The sequence below is a fragment of the Delphinapterus leucas genome, chromosome 14, assembly GCF_059928025.1.
Source record: "Delphinapterus leucas isolate spDelLeu-1000000601 "Yukka" chromosome 14, BTC_Dleu_Yukka2, whole genome shotgun sequence".
NCBI classification, from domain to species: Eukaryota; Metazoa; Chordata; class Mammalia; order Artiodactyla; family Monodontidae; genus Delphinapterus; species Delphinapterus leucas.
This window is the reverse complement of record NC_143142.1, coordinates 22421535-22441520: the sequence shown is the minus strand read 5'-3', so window position 1 is coordinate 22441520 and position 19986 is coordinate 22421535. Positions and strand designations below refer to the sequence as shown.

Sequence of the window (19986 nt, the reverse complement as noted above, 5' to 3'; positions counted from 1 at the left end):
CATTTTTCTTGGTGACTCCTCAGGTAATGCAGGAGGGCTGATTCTCTGAAAAGCTCCCCTCGCCTGTCTCCTGCACCTTGGACAGCAACATGAACCTCTGGGAGCTTCTTTCTCTCCCATAGTGAGATTTCTTTGTCTTTTCCCTGACCTACTTGCCTGGGACTCTGTCTCCGCCAGCATCTCCTTGGTCTGGCCACTTTCAAGCCTAGCATCTCACAGCCTGTGCTGAATAAGATTGAAATGGAGCCTAAAAATAGTTCCTTTAATGGCCCCTGCATTGCAGCCTTCACTGTCTTCTTGGCTGGAAGGCGGCCAAACTGACTCAGCACACAAGCCCGTCTCCGAGAGCTGGGACAAGGTTGCAAAGACAGCTTGTGAGGGCTGGGAGGAGGCTCTGCTTCCTGGGCAGAGGATATCAGGGCCTGTCACCCTCCAGAAGAGATTTTCCCTCTTGAAAGGAACAAGCTGAACAAAAGAATCCTTTGGCCTTAAGGAGTAAGGTTTTAAAACTAGTGAGAAGCCCAAGACAATCCAGCCCCTTTGAGCTACTGAACTGAGCCTTTTGTGTCACCAGTGGGCAGATTAGGGGGAAGGGGCCTGGCTTGGGAGGACCTCAAAGCTTCCTCTTCAGCCTTGGCCTTGGCCTTGACTGGGGCACATCCCAGATGGCAGCCCCCTTCTGTCATCCTCCCACACCTGGGACTCAGCCCAGGTTCCTTGCCTTTTTAAAGCTACTACCCATATTTTTGATTTCTCTGTGTCTCCTAGTCTCTCCCTTTTTCCAAGCTTGCCCTCCCCTAATTGTTCTCTCTGCAAATAAATCCAAAGACCCCTTTTATTTTAAGGGCATTCCTGATGATCACTCTGGGGAAACAAAGCTAAAAGCCCTATCCATGGAATGGAGCAGAGCTGCCAGGCTTCCAAAGGAACTTTCTCCCTGTCTCTGTAGCCCCAACTCTGGCCTTTCCATGGTGTTCAGCAGCCTCTCTGTTGAGCTCAGATGTCAAGCATCGACTTTGGGTCAGGCCCTGTGCTAGTCATGATTTTACATTCACTGTCCTATTTAATTACTGCAGGCTGCAAAGGGTACACATTCCCTTCATGTTTACAGATGAGGAAACTGAGACTCAGAGGGTTAAATGACTTTTCTGTTGCTCACAGGGTTCTTGAGCTGCCCACCCAGGATGCAAGCCCAGGGAGGTCTGTCTGCCTCCAAGGCTTTCCTTTCCACAAGAGTAGCTTCAGGCTCAACGTAGCTTCAGGCTGGCGCTCCTTCTGGGCCATTTATTCATTTCAGCAACACAAGTACACCAAGAGTACTGTGGTGGTCAAGAGTTACAGCCTGGTGTCAGACCTACCAGCTGGATCCTGTCCCACCCCTGAGCAGCTGTGTACCCTGGGCAGATTGCATGAATCACTCGAAGCCTCAGGGGGTCCTCATCTGCAACTAGAGGTGACAGTCAACCTTCCCCCCAGGGTGGTTGTGGGAATTAAGAATCAACTCAGGACCGTGTCCAACACCAAGCACCACTCAGTAAAGGGGAGCGATTCTTGTCTCTGCCTCCAGGTTTCCGCCTGGAGAAGAGGCCGCCTGAGTGAGGAAGGCCTTACCTTCCTGATGCCCTTTCCCCTGCTGGAGTGTTCCCAGGCTCTGGAAGCCTCGCTCTCTCTGGCCCTGTCCCTCCTTTTCGGCCTCATGTCCACCAGTCAGTGGCCAAGCTGGGCTCTGTCCTCATCTGGAGTCAGGCTCTCATTACCCGTCACACTAGGCCAACCACAGCCTGTTAGCCACACATCTGTTCCCTGCTGTCCGTGGGCCTGTGTCCTGGTCCCCACCAGAGGATCACCTCAACTTCCTGGGCTCTCTGTTCTAACTTGGCTTTCCCCCACCTCTGTAGATGACCTAAGGTGGGAAAGGAAACCCCAGCACTCCCCAGTGGGGCTGGTGGAGAAGGACCCTCAGAGTATTTGTGAAATGAGTGAATGGATGGGGGTCCCAAAATATTTCGAAGATGAACCCAGTCTAACAAGTTGAAATGTAAAGTCCTACAAAAAGACCTAAAACCCAATCACTCACCCATGTGCTGGGATGTAACAACAGCTTGAGTTAAAATATGTGACAGTTTGGGTGAGCAACTGGTTTAAAATGCCTGATGGGGCACCTGTTCTGGCAATGCAGAGCGTTGGTAGACCCTGAAATTATGCCATTCCTTCCCTGATTCCACAGAACCAGTACAATATTTACTTCCCACTGTATCCAGAATAACCACTTATAGGCTAGATGTTTTCTATTTTCTGATTTCATGCACATTTATTTTCTTACTAAACTTGGATCACAGTGTACAAATTGGTTTTTTTAATTTAATTTTTAGAATAAGTGTAATACATTCACAAGCTTCAAAAACCAGAAAGCATAAGAAGTGAAATACAGTGAAAGGTTTCACTACCAATCTTATCCCCCACCTGCCTAGTTCCCATCTCCCTCACAAATAGGCAACCAAGTTGCTTAGTTTCTTTTGTATCCTTTCAAATTCTTTAAGCAAACACAATTATTTTTGCACACAAATATCATACTATATGCATCCTGATTTTTTTTCATATCTTGGATATCTTTCCTTATCAGTACAGAGATACAAAGTTTCCTTGTTCTTTTTTAGAGCTGCATAATATTCTATTGAATGGATGTATTATAATTTATTTAGTCTTATTAATGGATATTTGGTTACTAACCTTTGCTTTAGTAAATAACCTGTGCACAGAGCCATTTCACCCATATGCTAGTACATCTGTAGGTTAAACTTTCAAAAGTAGAAATACCAGAGTAGAGGGTCTATGTTTTCATAATTTGGAAGGATATTTCCCAATTCTCCTCCATGAGAGATATACCAGCTTATTTCCCACCAGCAACCTATGAGAGGACTAGTTTCTCCACAGCCTCACCAAAATATTATTAAACTTTTGGATTTTTGTTGATACAATAACTAAAAAATTGCATTCATTATAGTTGTTTTTTTGTTTTTTTATTTTTAAGCAAAAGAGAGAATTAATTGACCCAGGTAACTAAGAAGTCCCGCAGAGGAAGACTTCAGGCATGGCTCGATTCAGCTGTTCAAACCGTGTCATTGTCACCTGAACACTGGCAGTAATTCCAAGGTGCTGTCTTCTCTGCTGCTATTTGTTCTCTGGGTAGCCTTTGGTAAGGCTTCTCTGCACCAACAGCTCCCACAGTATCATTGGAATTGGCTCTCATTGGATAAACTTGCATCACATGTGAATCTGTGAACTAATCACAGAGGCCAGGGGATAGTGCATGATCCGCAATGCCTGGAACATGTTCATCTCTGAGTTCTGGGTACATGGGGTCACCCAAACCATGTGGCCTATATTAGGTTTCTGTGGCTGCTGTAACAAATTACCACTAACTTGGTGGCCTAAAAACAATGCCAATTTATTCTCTTACTATTTTGGGAGCCAGAAGTGCAAAATCAATTTTACTGGGCTAAAGTCAAGATTTTGGCAGGGCTGGGGGCTCCAGGAGGGAATCTATTTCCTTGCTTTTTCCAGCTTCTAGAGCAAGCTTCCTGTTTTACTTGGCTTGTGGTCCCTTCCTCCATCTTCAAAGTGCATCACTCCAATCTCTGCTTCCATCATCACATCACTTTCTCCTCTGACTCCTGCTCCCTCTAATAAGGAGCCTTATGATGACATTGGGCCCATCCAAGTAATCCAGGGTAATCTCCCATCTCAGAATCCTTGACTTAATCACATATGCAAAGTCCAGGGATTAGGGCTTAGACATCTTTGGGGGATCATTATTCACCCTACTACATGGCCTGAGAGTGGGGACATGTGGTTTCTCTTTTTATCAGTAAAAGAGAAAATGGAAGCTAGAGTGGCAAAAGCCAACAGAGACCCACAAGAATGTAACATACAACCGATTTTATTACATAACCCTTTGTGTTTACTCTTCTATATTTGTTCTCCTACTAGACTGCAGGCTCCAGAAAAGGCAGAACACACCTCTATCTTGCTCACCTCTATATCTCCAGGATCTTGCACAAGGTGGGTACAGTAGGAGGTCAATAAATATCTCTTGAGGGGCTTCCCTGGTGGCACAGTGGTTAAGAATCTGCCTGCCAATGCAGGGGACACGGGTTCGAGCCCTGGTCCAGGAAGATCCCACATGCCACGGAGCAACTAAGCCCATGCGCCACAACTACTGAGCCTGCTCTCTAGAGCCCACGAGCCACAACTACTGAGCCTGCTCTCTAGAGCCCACGAGCCACAACTACTGAAGTTCGTGTGCCTAGAGCCTGTGCTCTGCAATAAGAGAAGCCACTGCAACGAGAAGCCTGCGCACCGCAACGAAGAGTAGCCCCCGCTAGCCGCAACTAAAGAAAGCCTGTGCGCACAACGAAGACCCAACGCAGCCAAAAATAAATAAATTAATTTAAAAAATATATCTCTTGAATGAATTAACACATAAAGCTTATAGTCTGTAAGGAGAAGATTAAGGCAAAATGGTGTTAAGTTTAATGAGTTAACTCAGATTTGGGATAGCAAGAAAGGCAGGAAATTATTTTTATAATCATTAATGTACTATTTAAGGCTGACATTCATATATATATATAACTGTTAAAGAATCTTCAGGCATTAGCAAAAACCATAGCAGCAACAAAAATCCCTCTGTCCCTGTATCTCCCTCATCTGGGTATTACAACCTGCAGGATAGACTTCTCAGAAAGAAGCCAGACACCAGAGGTCACATATTGTATGATTCTATTTATAGGAAATGTTCAGAATATATAAATCCATAGAGACAGAAAGCAGATTAGTGGTTTCCAGGGACTGTGGGGAGGGGAAAATGGGAAAGACTGCTTAATGGGTAAGAGGTATCCTTTTGGAATATTGAAAAGTTCTGGAACTAGATAGTAGTAATAATTGTACAACATTGTGAATATACTAAATGTTACTAATGGTGAATTTTATGTGTATTTTCCTACAATAAATTTTTTTTAAAATCTACTGAGGTGAAATTCACATAACATAAATTAACCATTTTAAAGTGAACTATCCAGTGGCATTTAGTACATTCACAATGGTGTGCAACCATCACCTCTACCTATCCCAAAACATTTTCATCACCCAAAGAGGCAACCCTGTACCCAATAGGCAGTCGGTCCCTATTTCTCCCTATCTCCAGTTCCTGGCAACCACCAGTCTGCTTTCTATTTATTTAGCCATTGATGGGAATTTAGGCTGTTTCTACCTTTTGGCTGTTGTGAATAGTTCTGCTATGAACATGTGTGTATATTTTTGTTTGAGTATCTGTTTTCAATTCTTTTGAGTATATATCTAGGAGTGAAATTGCTCGGTTACATACTAATTCTATGTTTATCTTTTTGAGGACCCACCAAACTGCTTTCCACAGCAGCTACACCATTTCACGTTCCTACCAGCAATGTATGATACAAGGTTTCCATTTTCTCCACATTCTCACCAACACTTGTTATCTCCCATTTTTATTGTATTATTATTTTTTAAAATATTTATTTATTTATTTTGCTGTGTCAGGCCTTAGTGGCCGCATGCAGGATCTTCATTGCGGCATGCGGGCTCTTTAGCTGCGGCATGTGGGATCTAGGTCCCTGACCAGGGATAGAACCTGGATCCCCTGCATTGGGAGCTCAGAGTCTTAACCACTGGACCACCAGGGAAGTCCCTCCATTTTCAATCCTTTTAAATTTATTGAGGCTTGTTTATGGCCTAAGATATATGATCTGTCCTGGAGAATGTTCCATGTGCACTGGAGAAGAAATGTGTATTCTACTGTTGTTGCATGCAGTGTTCTATAGATATCTGTTAGGTCTCATTGATATAAATTACTTTTAAAATTAAAAACTTGTTTCTTTTTTGCAGCAACATGTTTACTAATATAGAGGTAATTTAGGGACTTCCCTGGTGGTCCAGTGGGTAAGACTCCATGCTCCCAATGCAGGGGGCCAGGGTTTGATCCCTGGTTGGGGAACTAGATCCCACATGCATGCTACAACTAAGAAGTCCACATGCCGCAACTGAAAGAACCTGCATGCTGCAACTAAGACCCGGCACAGCCAAAATAAATAAAAATAAACAGTAAATAAATAAATATTTTACAAAATAGAGGTAATTTAATTTATTTAACCAATCTCCTATTGTATATTCAGAGTATTTTCCATTTTTCCAAAACATAAAGCGAAGTGAATATATTTTGTATTTGAATATTTCTGTACAGACCTGATTATTTAGGATACATTCCTAAAAGTGGCATACTTTGGTTAGAGTGTCTAAGCTTTTAAGGCTTTTGAGGTCTCATTATGTTGCCTTCCAGGAAGGTTTTGTCAATTTTCATTCCAATCATTAGTGTCAGAAAGTTCAAGTTTCTCTGCACACCCACAAACACTGGGTATTACTGCCTATTTGGATCTTCTGCTACAAGCACTCAAGCCACTGTGGACAGTTATTGTTGCTGCCCAGCAACCACTCCTTTTTCTTCTGCTAACCATCCTCTAATTTTCTTTTGGAACCACACCTCACAAACTCTCAGTTTCAGTTTGAGGGCCCCAACGAGAATCAACCCCTGGACTTTTCCTGGAATATTGAAAAAGAGGTCTTTTTTCCCCCCAAGTTTCCTAAACAGGTGGGATGTAAGCCTGAAGCTTCTGGAGACCACATGGAGAGGTCCTGCCTGAGAATGAAGCCTACACAAAAGGAAACGGCTGAGAGATGAAGAAACGCGTGGCAGGATCTTGGGGAATATTACTTGAGAATTCTCCTGGCTCTAGCTGTATCTGAAGCAAGTCAACCTTCTTAAACTCCTTGGTTATGTAAGCTAATATGTTATATCAATCATTATTACCAGTAGCAAGTATTTTGCTTAAACTAGTTTGATTCTGTTTGATTCCCCCTAAAAGAGTCCCTACTCTCCTCCCTCCAGGCACTTGGTAGGACTGCTCTGCCCATCCCCTCTGATGTTAGATATAACTGTGTGGATTGCTTTGGCTGATGAAATGTTGTCAGAAGAGACCTGTATCACTTCTAGGTAGAAGTTTTAAGAGCCTGTGCCTGGTTTGCCACATCCTCTCACCTCTGCCTTAGTGAACTTGGAAGCCTGGGTCTAGATGGATCCCCTATTAGCTTGGCCTTTGAATGACCATTATGAACAGAGACCCCTGCTGACCTACCCAGAGTGTATAGCATAAGTGAGAAAGATGCTTTCTTTGTGTTAAGCCACCGAGATGTAGTTGTTCATTATTATAGACAGAACCTAACCTCTTCTTTCTGAAACAATCCCCCTGGGATAAAAATGAAGGATGGTTTTCATCAGCTCAGCTGTAGCTGCAGAGCCAACAGCTAACCAGCAGGAAGGGCACATCCTAAAGCAGTCAGCTCCTTCCACATTTCGTCTCTGTCCCCCAAGCCTCTAACATCTGACAAGCAATTCCATAGCAAATTGACTGTATTGGTTTTTCCTAAGGTTTGTTATCCTCCCAGAGGGAGGATGATTTTGTTTGGCAGATGGTTAAAGTCAGTCTGGCTGGTATCTGGCCAGTGAATCCTGCATTGGGTACACGTCCAGTTAGGGCAAAAAAGGAGGGGCATCCTGGTCAGATCCTTCTGCCCTGCCTGTGCCACTTAGGGCCACCATGAGAATGATATCATCAAGGAGGGCTGGAGCTTTTGGCATTCTAAATACCTTCAGCATCTGGTTTAGGGGTGGCCACGTAATATGTCCCTGGAGAGGATGGAGGCAGGATGGCAGAGTAAGGACGAGCCTGGGTTCTGTGGTCAGACAGGCCTGAATTTAAATCCACGCTCCACTTCTTCCTGGCTCTGGACTTTGGGCAAGGTCTGCTTCTCTGAGCCTCAGTTTCCTCAACTGAGAAATGCAGGTTCCATAGTGCTCACTTCATTGGGCTGGCTGTTTTAGACTGTGGACATAAAGTGTATAGTCCAGGGCCCAGTCCTTGGGGATGCTCAGTAAGTGGTGACTATGGATTCTAGTCTGGACAAGTCCCGTCTTTTCTTCTGTGGACATCAGCTGAGACAATGATTCATGAGAGAGAGCCCTTGTAGCTCTAATACCTTTCATGTCTTCCCTGTGGTTTCAAAACTAAGAAAATGTAGATTTTCTAAGTAAGGGTCACTGAGGATAATTTATTAAAAAATCAGATTCTTAACAAAATTAATATCCATGTAATTCATGTTTTCTCTATAGAACAAATAGGAAAATGTAGCTCTGCTACCAACTGGCTGTTGGGCCTTAGGCAGGATCCTGTCTCTCTGGCCTCAATTTCCTCATCTGTATAATGGGATTGGACTAGATGCTATTTGGGTCCCTATTTGCTTTGACTGGTTATGGTTTACTTATAGTAATATACAGGGGCCTTTGCCTTCTCTTCCCAACCCCCATCTATTCTTATTTTCTTTCTTTTTGTTTAAGTCTTTATTGAATTTGTTACAATATTGCTTCTGTTTTATGTCTCGGTTTATTGGCAGGGAGACATGTGGGATCTTAGCTCCCTGACCAGGGATCGAACCCACACCCCCTGCATTGGAAGTTGAAGTCTTAACCACTGGGCTGCCAAGGAAGTCCCTATTCTTATTTTCAACCATAGCTCTTAGGTTTTGGTATTTACCTCCATGTTTTTAATCATATACAATTTATTGATATATCTTAAACTTTTTTCTTAAACTTTTTATTTTGAAGTAATTTTAAATTTACTGAAAAGTTGCAAAGACAGCATAGAGAGCTCCTGAATGTTCTCACCCAGCTCCATCTCATGTTGACATCTTACATGATCATGGTACATTTGTCAAAACTAAAAATTAATGTTGGTACATTACTATTAACTGAATTACAAGCTTTATTTGGAGGTCACCGTGTTTTCCATGAATGTTGCAGTATCCAGTCCAGGGTTCCACATTGCCCTGTGTCATTATGTCATCTTAGTCTCCTCTAGTCTGTGATAGTTTCTCAGTCTTTCTTTTCATTTATCAATATTAAGCATTTTCTCCAGAGGAGTATAAGAGATGAGTATTTTTGTCAATTACACACTCCATTTTCCCTTTCCCATTTTTTATCTTGCTTTTTGGTATAATCCATATTCATTGCTTTTGTTATTTTTATGTAAATATTGTTACCTGTTGATTTGACTAATGTGTTATAATTACACTTCCTCTTATACATAATTTTTTTGTTTGTCTTGGAGTTACTTTGTTTTCTTTGAAATTGACTAAATTTTCCCACACTCTCCAATAGTTCAGTAAAGGGCTTTCAATTCAATTTTATACATGGTGGATCATGTCAAATAATTTATCAGTTTAATTTTTTTCTTGGAACCCCCCCTTCTCTCCCCAGACCCACTCTAGTCTAGATAGGGCTGCACAGCTCTTGTCCATCAACTCTTCTCTGTCATCATCCTGGGGATTCCCTTCTTGTCTCTTCTTTGTTATAGTCCCTGTTTTCTGTATTCTTAGATTTTCTGTTTCTTGGTTTATAGTCTCCTGTTGTTGAGCATGTCCCCCTAGTGATTTCAGAGAAAGGGTTTATGGGAAGTAACTTTTGGGGGACCTTGTATGCTTTAAATTGCCCTTTATCTATCCTCACACTTGATTTATCAGTATAGACTTCTAGGCATTTCCCATCATTGAGAAGTTTGGGACCATTCTTGTTCTTGATCCTTTTTTTTTTTTTTCCTCCTCTCTCTCTCTCTCTCTAGAAAATTTTAGAATCCTCTCTATCCCTGGGTTCTGAAATGTCAGGTCCAGTCTATATAATTCAGATGGCTGACTCCACCCTGGATCTAGAGTTTGACATGTGACCCAGCAGGTCCAATTAGTATGTTCCATTAATTTCAGGATGGGCACATAACCTGACCATGTAATGAGACTCAGTTCTCAGACTTTGGTTGAACTGGTGGGGACACTATCTCTCTCTCCCTGATTTGTACCTGGAAGGGTGCAAGCCCATAGCTACTTAGGATCTCCATGAAAAGAAGGCCTTCCTGAGAGAGAAGCTGTATTAGTTAACTATTTTATTTTATTTTTATTTTTTGGCTGCGCTGGGTCTTCGTTGCTGCAAGCGGGCTTTTCTAGTTGTGGCGAGTGGGGGCTACTCTTTCTCGCAGTGCACGGGCTTCTAATTGTGGTGGCCTCTCTTGTTGCGGAGCACAGGCTCTAGGCACGTGGGCTTCAGTAGTTGCAGCACACGGGCTCAGTAGTTGCGGTTCACAGGCTCTAGAGCACAGGCTCAGTAGTTGTGGCACACGGGCTTAGTTGCTCCGTGGCATGTGGGATCTTCCTGAACCAGGACTCGAACCCGTGTCCCCTGCATTGGCAGGCAGATTCTTAACCACTGTGCCACCAGGGAAGTCCAGTCATCTATTTCTATGTGACATATTACCCCAAAACTTAGTGGCTTAAAACAACAAACATCTATCATCCAGGTGCCGTTTAGCTGGGTGCTTCTTCCTTAAGGTCTCTCAGAAGGCTGCAGCCAGTGTGTTGTCTGGGGCTGAAGGCTCAGCAGGGGAGAATCTGCATCTATGCTCAACAGTGTGGTTGTTGGCAGGATTTGGTTTCTTGTTGTACTGAGGACCACAGTTCCTCACTGGCTGTTGGCCAGGGGCCTCTTTCAGTTCCTGGCCATGTAGGCTTCTCCTTCTTTTAATTGGAATGAGCAAGTAGAATGAGCAAGAGAGAATAAGCAAAACAGAAGCCAGAATCTTTTTGTAATCTACTCTCAGAAATGACATCCCATCACTTTGCCATATTCTAGTCATTACAAGTAAGTCATGAGGTCAAAATTTTACAGTAAAGACCCCACATAAATCCACAAGAGCACCACAGCTTTCAAACTTGTGTCTGGAGAAGCATGTTGGAGTCCAGTTAAGTGACTATTGACAAATTGTTCCCAATAGTGGTGACTGTAGTCTTCACTACAGATGAATTAGCTACCTATGGCCCCTCATTCAGAAAGCTCATCCCTCCTTACAAAAAAGGACACATGCAGAACTCTTAAATAGATGGCTCAGTGTCCTCAGGACCTCACCTGTTCCCAGACTTCAGCGTGCATTAGAATCAAGTGGGACTTGGTGAAGCATTCACTGTCCCAGGCCTACCCCTCAGATTCTGATTCAGTGGTCTAGGGTGGAATCAAGGAGTGTGCATATTTATAAGGCTCCCAGATGATGCTTATGTAGGTGGTCCATGGACCTCACTGAGAAACCACACACCAGTCCACCTGTCTACAAGATTTTAAAGATAAAGCACTGAGCACATTGCCTGGCACATGGTTTGTGCCCGGGAAATAGCCCACGAGAGGCCTTGTAACTGGTCCCAGACCCGCACACGACCTCTGATTCCCATTCAGTCCTGTGCATTCTTAAGAGTGAGATCAAGACCTCCCTCGCCCATCCCCCAGCCTGCCCGCGGGAAAAGAGTAAATAACAACAGCAGCATTTTCATTTTATAAGCACTTGGTTTTATTGCACAGAAGCAATTGAAAGTGGACTCCAGTGGAAAAGTGCGCCCTGGCATGGTTCAGTGGCCAGCGCCCAGCCCCACCTGCTCCAGCTCTTCCAGGACAGAGAGCTTTGGGCAAGGGCTCGACCACTCCTTTGGAAAACAGAAGGCATTCAGGAATAGGTTAAGACATCTCAAGCATAATGTGTTTCTAACTGCTCATTCATTATTGCGGTCATCTGTCAGTTGCACATACAGGAAATAAATGCACTTATTTGGAGAGGAGGGGGCAGTTTTTATAGTCAAGTGTTTACATGTGGCATTCTGCATATATCACATTCGGCTACATAAGCTATCATAACATAATTGTCCATTGCCTAGGGAGCGTTTGGGGCATGGGGCCGGGGTTTGGAAGGACCCTCTCTTGCTAACACATTGCTAAAAGAAATTCCTGTTTGGTGAAGGAGGGCCCATAGTCTAAGCAGAGTTTCTTCTTAAAGAAAAGGGAGAAAAAATGAAAATTGGTTACACCGACCCTTGAGCTCCCAGACCCTCCTGAGTTTCTTTGGCTGCTCTGGATGTTCCTCTCTCCCTGCCTTACTTCTCTCCCTTGGTGGCCTTGTCTTCTGTGGCCTTCTCTGGAGGCCTGCTGTCTTTCTGGTCTGTGCTAGAGGATTTCTCAGCCTTTTCTGCCTTGGCTTTGCCTGGTGTGGAGGCCTCCTTGCTGGGCTCCTTGGCTTGGGCCTCTGCTTTGGGTTTCTCCTCAGGCTTCTTGGCCTCTGTGGCCTTCCCCTCCTTGGCATCTTTTTTCTCAGGTGCCGCTGGCGTCTCTTCCTTCTTTGGCTTTTCCGGCTCTTTCTCTGCTGCTTTGCTGGGTTCTTTGGCCTTGGCATCATCTGGTTCCTTCTTGGCCACCTCAGTCTTCTCTTTGGGTTTGGCTTCTTCCTTCCCCTTGGCAGCAGCCTCCTTCTCTGGGGTGGTTGCTTTTTTCTTATCTTCAGCCTCTTCCTTCTTGGCTTCAGCTTTGGGTTCTTTGGGCTTTTCCACAGCAGGGTCCTTCTTCTCCTGGACCTCGGGCTTTGGAGCCTCCTTCTTGGGCACCTCATCTTTCTTGCTGTCCTTCTTCTCCTCAGTTTTCAGTGTGGCTGGAGCTTTCTCTTCCTCTGTCTTCTTTGGGGGCTCTTTGGCTTTCACCTCCTGGGCTTTCTCTTCCTCCTTCATGGGGGACTTTGCCTCCTCCTTCTTTGGGACCTCCTTCACAGGAGACTTGACCTTCCCTGGGGATTTGGCCTCCTCCTTGACAGGGCTTTTTGCCTTCTCCGGGGACTTTGCTTCTTCCTTCACGGGAGACTTGGCCTTCTCTGGGGACTTCACCTCCACTGGGGACTTGGCCTTCTCTGGGGATTTGGTCTCTTCCTTCACTGGGGACTTGGCCTTCTCTGGGGACTTCACCTCCACTGGGGACTTGGCCTTCTCTGGGGATTTGGCCTCTTCCTTCTCTGGGGATTTGGCCTTCTCTGGGGACTTCACCTCCACTGGGGACTTGGCCTTCTCTGGGGATTTGGCCTCTTCCTTCTCTGGGGACTTGGCCTTCTCTGGGGATTTGGCCTCTTCCTTCACAGGGGACTTGGCCTTCTCTGGGGATTTGGCCTCTTCCTTCACAGGGGATTTGGCCTTCTCTGGGGATTTGGCCTCTTCCTTCTCTGGGGATTTGGCCTTCTCTGGGGATTTGGCCTCTTCCTTCACAGGGGACTTGGCCTTCTCTGGGGATTTGGCCTCTTCCTTCACAGGGGATTTGGCCTTCTCTGGGGATTTGGCCTCTTCCTTCTCTGGGGATTTGGCCTTCTCTGGGGATTTGGCCTCTTCCTTCTCTGGGGACTTGGCCTTCTCTGGAGACTTCACTCCTTCTGGGGACTTGGCCTTCTCAGGAGACTTGGCCTCAGCTGGTGATTTTGCTTCTTCTTTCATAGGGGACTCAGCCTTTTCTGGGGACTTGCCTTCTTCCTTCACTGGGGACTTGGCCTCCTCTTTCTCTGGAGATGTGGCCTCTTCTGCTGGGGGAGATTTTGCTGCTTCTTCTCCCCCTTCCTCCTCCTCTTTGGCCTCTTTCTCTTCTTCTTCAGTCACTTCCTCAGTCAGCTGGACCTCCTCTGTCTGTTCCTGCACAATCACAGTTTCCTTCTCTGACTTTTCTACCACCTTGATCTTCTCTTCGCTTTTGACTTTTATATGAGTGGATATGGCAGGGATTTTGGGGAGTCCTTCTAGAAGGGAGAAAGGACTCGGGCCAAAGCCAATCCGACACTCTTCACCCTCCAGGAGTTTTCTGCAGAATGGATAATGGAACACGTTACTATTAACTCAGAGCTGATCAATAAGTTAGGGGGCTTCCTGAGCTACTCTGAAGGTCCACCGCATCCAGTGATATGCACTTTGGTGGAGGAAGGGGTGTGAATGGTGGGCACTTTGAGACTGGAGAAGGTCACTTAGCAGATCATCCCAGGGACCACCCAGAATCCACACCCCAATGGCACTGCTCTTGTTTAATGCAGCTAAGGTTGCAATTTATAAAACTTTTTCTCCTGAAAAAATGGCCCTCAAGAGAAAACACCTATATTAACAACATTTATACTTATTGTCCCTCAACTAAAATGTTATTCAAGAGAAAGGTGGAAATATGAGCAAGGAATTCCACATGTATAAACCTGGGTTTAAGAGGTCTTAGAATGTTCCCATTTGAATTTCAAGGGTCTCCTGTTACCTTATAGTCTCATCCTTTGGGTTTTAGGAACATGGTGGGGGCAGTTTCCACTCTTTCCTACTCACTAGATGTGTGACTTTAGCTAAGCCACTCAAACTCTTTCATCCTCAGTCTCCTCATTGGTAAAAACAGGGTCATTAAGAGTCCTAACCTCAGAGGGTTGTTTCAGTGAAATAATAAATTAAAAAAACCTGGCAATACCTACCTCAGAGTAAGTGTAGGGGTTACCCACACAGACCAGTGCTTTGCAAATTTAACGGCATGCAAATCACCCAGGGATCTGATTAAAATGCAGATTTTGATTCAACAGGTCTGGGGTGCCTTTCTAACCAGCTTTCAGATAATGTTGATTGTGCTACTCCATGGACAACACTTTGAGTAGCAAGACTACAGATTAGAGCCAAGACGTGGGAAGTGAAGGGTCATTAGCCAACAACTGGGACAGGTCTTCACAGGGTCAGCCCTGTTCCTTAGCAGTAAACTGCTAAGCTGGGAGGTCTCTTGGCTTTCTCATGGCTACTTTTTACTGAGGGCTTTCTCTGTGGCAGCCCAGTGGTACCTGTGTTACCTGGATTAGCTCAGGAACAGGATTAGCACCTCCTCCCAACAATCCCAGGACGTGGGTACTGTTATTATCACCCCTATTTTATTTCCCCAGGAAACAACTGCCCAGAGAGCTAGGAATCTCTAAGAGGTAGAGTTGTGAAGGCCCTTGACAACTCAAGTACCTCCTTTCCCTCCAAGCCAACCTCTAGCTGGCTGGATTTGGGAAGAGGGTGAGGAGGTTTAACCCTCTGAATCACTGTCAGAATGAAACTAAGTCACTCTCAAGATATTTGTCTCTCAAAAGGTAGAATGGTGGTTGCCAGGGCTGGGGGGAAGGAAGGGAAGGGAGTGGAGAGTTACTGTTTAATGAGCACTGAATTTCAGTTTGGGAAGATGAAAAACGGTCTGGACATAGATGATGGTGATGATTGCACAATAATGTAAATATTTTTAATGCCCCTGAACTGTATACTTAAAAATGGTTAAATGGTAAACTTTCTGTTATATACATTTCACCGCAATACGAAAAAAAAAATTTTTTTTTTTGTCTCTAAGACTGGCAGGCTACCTCACTGTGGGGCTTAAAATCCAAGGCTTCTCCTTCTAAGAAGCACCACCCAAAGGCCCCCTGGCCCCTCACCTGTAAGCAGCAATCTCAATATCCAGAGCCATCTTGACATTGAGCAGGTCCTGGTACTCTCGGAGCTGGGCTGCCATCTCCCACTTGGTGTTCCTGAGCTCAGCATCCAGCTGCTGGATGGCTTCCTGGGGAGGAGAAGTCACATACATGTCACGTGCCAGTCAGCATTCTGGCCCTCAGCACCGGAGGAGCTGGGGCGGGCTATGCAAACCCAACGTAGTCCTGTTCAGCCGGGCGTGCTGGGGCCAACCCCCACCCAGTGAAAGCTACGGATCTCATTCATGGACGTGAAAGCCACCTGGCACAAAACTCCTGCTGTGTGTATAACCTCAGCCTGGGGAGTGGTCTGGAACGAAACACACCAGACACCAACAATGGTCATCACAGGTCAGTGGGATGATGGGTGAATTTTTACAGATCTTAAGCTTAGAAAGAGCTCAGTGGGAACACGGCCTTGTCTGCTTTGGCTCCCTATCCTTTCCCCAGTGCTCCAAAGTGCCTGCCACACAGTACAGGCTTGGGAGGCATCTGTTGACCGAGACAATACACAGAAGCACGCTCAATACGAGCTGAAGCTTCTCCCCTGACCCCAAGGCCACTTAGCCACTGCTTGAAGTGAATCAGTATGGCTGATTTTTATTGCCTCCTTTTTCTACAATCACCATATATTACTTGCATAATAAGCTCTTTAAAAGCGATATTTTCTTTTGGCAGTTGTCTTTAACGGGAGGTATCTGCCAAGGCCTTCCCCAGGCTACCCTCACTCATAGACACTGGTTATTGTTTACTGAATGCCCACATGACCAAGACCCTGCTGAGCACACTCACTCCTCACACGAAAAGGTCGTCTCTCTCTTTAAGCTTCATAGCTCTGCAAAGGAGGCTTTTTTTTTTTTCCCATTGCATTGAGGGAATTCAGAGTCAGAGAGGCAGACACTTTCCTGGGGTCACACGGCTAGAAAGACATACTGGTACCCCTGGTATGTCTGACTCCAAGGCCCATGGTCTTAACTACGATGACCCCACTCAAAGAGGGGCAATGACTTGTCCAGGGTCACCCAACCAGGTGAGACAATCTGGCTCTCTGCCCCACCCCTGCCCACCTGGTAGGATGCGATGTCAGCCTGATGACGGTCCTCCAGCTCAGAGCGCTGCCTCTCCAGTGAGTCCTTGGTGCTTTTGAGCGCCTCCAGCTCTGTGGTCCTGGCCTGCAGCTGCCGCCGGTACTCAGTTATTTCCTCCTGTGCCAAGCGCATGGCGTCTGTGTTCACCTTGGCTGCCTCTGACAATCGGTCCAGTCTCACTGGGAGAGAAGGGAGTAGGGCACAGGGTTAGACACAACTGGATTTGGATTCTACTGCCCAGATCTGGAAGGTGACACACATGGGTTGAGGACCTACTGAGTGCCGGTGCCATCTTGGATGCTTAACTCACCGTATCCTTTGTGATAGGCAAATGACCACTGCCCAAGGCCGGTAGGCCAGTTTGAGCAGCAGAGCTGGGATTCAGATCTAGTGTCTATCTGGCTCCAAAGATCACATTGTCTCCCCAAACTCAGGATCTGGAAACTCTGCAGGGCAAAAGAAGCCCACATTTCTGGTCCTCCTGGTTCAGCTCCCCAGCAAAGGCTGGCAGTGCTGAGGGTCATATGTGAAACCTGACCCATAGGGCTTAACTCTGAGCTTGTGGTTGAACAAGTTAATGAGTCTGTGACCTTTAGAGGCATGAGGGCGCCGTGAGCCACGATGTAGCCATAGCCCCTTCCTTGCAGGTTTCTGCTTTGCAGAGACCAAGGTCACTGCAGAGCCTGGGGCCTGCGTGCCAGCTCCTCTGTCCCTTCCTCCCCCTTGTTGCGCATTCTCTAGCACAGGAGCCCCTGTGCCAATGGCAGCCACACCCTGGCCCCTGTGAGCAATGGGCTGCAGGTTCCCAGAAGACTTTTCAGGGACCAGTGGGGGTCTGGAGGCTAGTCTGAACCTCCTGAATGTGGACATCCTGAATCCTGAGATAATGACATTCAGGACCTGAGTCTTGGGAGTGGGGGAGGAATAAGGGATGCCAGCTGGGTGGTCCAGAAGTCCTGAGATGGATGAAGGGCAACGCCCAAGAGAGCAGAGAGGTTTGCTTTGGGAGGAGCCTTGCTGCAGAGATGGGGGAGGGGATGGTTCTGCCACTGCAGAGGAGAGGAAGGAACTGGAAAAGCAATGCATCAAAATCCCAGCTTTTCTGGTTTTTCTCTGCTAGTACTGGCAAAGACTTAGAAACCATCCAAGTGGGTGAGGATTCTTACGCACTGTGGATCACAGACCTGTCTGAAAATCACTGAAGCCTCTGTACCCTCTCCCAAGAACAATGCAGAAGTTTTACAGACAGTTTCAGGAAGGCTCATGGAGCTCCCCAGGGTAAGAAGCCCAGTTAGTCGACCCCCCTTTCAACCCCAAAAGAAATGAAAACCAGAGAGGGCACGTGTTGGTCAAAGTCACCCTGCAGGTGCTGCGCACAGCTTCAAAGCTGCTGCAGCTGCAACCTAGCTGACTCGGGGTGGCACGGAGTTGGGGGAGGGAGATGGGTTTGGGAGGCTCCCGGCTTTTCTGAAGGGGAGCAAGGACATTAAAGGGCCCACAAGCCACTTCAGCTTCAGGCACCAATTGGTTGTAATGGTGGTCCCCCTGGGGAGAAAGAATGTGAGAATGACCCACCCTCCCCAACTGTAGTGGGGAGGAGCCCGATAGGTGTCAGAATAGGGTTCCCTGCAGTGTGCAAGAAAGGGGGCGGGCAGCATTGGACAGGGAAGCCATGTTACTTTGAAGGGCAAAGAGCGCCCCAGCGACTAGAAGCCGGCACCGCTCTGGAGCAGTAGAGGGAACCTGATGAAGAGGGGCCTCATAGTGGGGTTACCAAAACTCGGGAGAAGGAGCAGAGAGGACCCAGAGTTGAAGGGCAGATATAAGGACCCTGGAGAAGGCCAAAGGAGAACCTAGAGTTGGGGGGAAGGGGGGGTGTTCCACAAGAGACCCAGAGTAAAACTGTTTTTTAACTAAGGGGCATGCGCTCTGCAGGAGGAAGCTGAGCAGCGCACCATCCAGTCCAGCCACCTCTACACAGAGTCCACCAGCACCCTAAGTCACGCCACCCTTCCCCTCACTGACCGACCAACAGAGGGCGCCCCATCCTCCCTGTCCCCGCTCGCCTGCGAACCTCGGAACCACTCCTCGGACTGTAGCGTGCTCTGCACTGCGTGGCCTTCCAGCTGCGCGCGGATCTCGCGCAGTGCCGACGTCACGTCGCACTTGAGGGCGTCGCGCGCCTCGGCCTGCGCCTGAGTCTGCGCGGCGCTGCTGCCCTGGATCTGGCCGAGCAACTCGCCCACCTCCTGCTGGTGGTGACGCCGCAGGTAGCCGCACTCTTCCTGCAGGGCCTGAGCCTTCTTCTGCAGCTCGACGCGCGCCGCTTCGGCCTCCTGCGCAAAGCGCGCAAGTGCGCGCGCCGCCGCCTCAGCCTCCTCGCGCTGCCGAGCCTCGTCGTCTAGGCGCTGGCGCACGTGCGCGATGTCCTCCAGCAGGTGCTCTTGCTCCAGGCGCAGCTGGCCGCGGGCCGCGCCCAAGCGCAGCACAGCGCCGCGCATCTCGCGCACCTCGCGCTCGTATAGCTCGCCCATGGCGGCGCGGCCCGCCTGCTGCTGCCGCAGCGCCGCCGCCTCTCCCTCCAGGCTGCGGTTATGTGCCTCGAGCTGCCGCACTTTGTCGATGTAGCCCGCGAAGCGGTCGTTCAGCGCCTGCAGCTGTTCCTTCTCGCTGCGCGCCGCCGCCGCCGCCACCACGCAGCCCTCCGGTCCGTTACTCAGCGTGTCTAGCGAGTCGGTGCTGGAGGCGGCTCCCGCGCCGCGGAAGCGGCTCGGCGAGGCCGACACGGAGCTCACGGACGTCCGCGCCCATGAGTGGAAGCCGCTGGAGGAGCCGGCTGCAGAGCGCGCGCCGCCCTTGCGAGTCAGCCCGTAGTGCAGACTGCCGCCTCCGTGGAGCGGCGCGAAGGCGCCCAGCAGCGCCTCAGCGCCGCTGAAGCTCATCTTGGCCGGAGCAGGTGCGGCTGCCGGCGGAGTGGGAACCCGAGGCCGGGACGGGGCGGGCGGCACTGCGGTAGCACCCGGCCGGCCGGCCCTTTTATAGCAGCCCGGCGGGGTCCAGCCCCTCAGCAGTTGCTGGGGGGGTGAGCAGGGGAGGAGGGCCCCGCCCTCTCCGCCTCCTCCCCCAGCGGCCCGGGGCCGGCTGGCTCCGCCGCAGTGAGAGGGGCGGGGCAGGGAAACCAAGGAGTGGAGGGGAATCGACGACGCAGCGTCAGAGAAGCACCCCCGAAGCAGAGTCAGGCGGTAGAGGACTCCCGGAGTGGACCGAAGGGGAGCCCCCTGGTGCGGGTCGGGAGACCCTGCTACTATGTTCGGAATTAAAGAAGGAGCCTGAAATGGGGGGAGAGCAAGGAGACCTGATGGGAATAGGGGCAGGATGCCTTCGGGATGGAGCGATAGAAAACTCGGTAG

The 19986-nt window shown here is 48.0% G+C and overlaps 1 protein-coding gene across 1 annotated transcript; it reads right to left on the bottom strand.

Annotated features, from left to right (window-relative positions):
* Positions 1 to 10493: 10493 nt before the first annotated feature.
* Positions 10494 to 19518, bottom strand: NEFH (neurofilament heavy chain). Its single transcript, XM_089894664.1, has 4 exons — positions 18651 to 19518; positions 16556 to 16755; positions 15453 to 15577; positions 10494 to 13831 (listed from the first exon to the last, which is right to left on the bottom strand). Exons 1-4 carry the CDS (start codon positions 19516 to 19518, stop codon positions 12103 to 12105), a joined length of 2922 nt encoding a protein of 973 aa, XP_089750790.1. The 3' UTR covers positions 10494 to 12102.
* Positions 19519 to 19986: the final 468 nt, after the last annotated feature.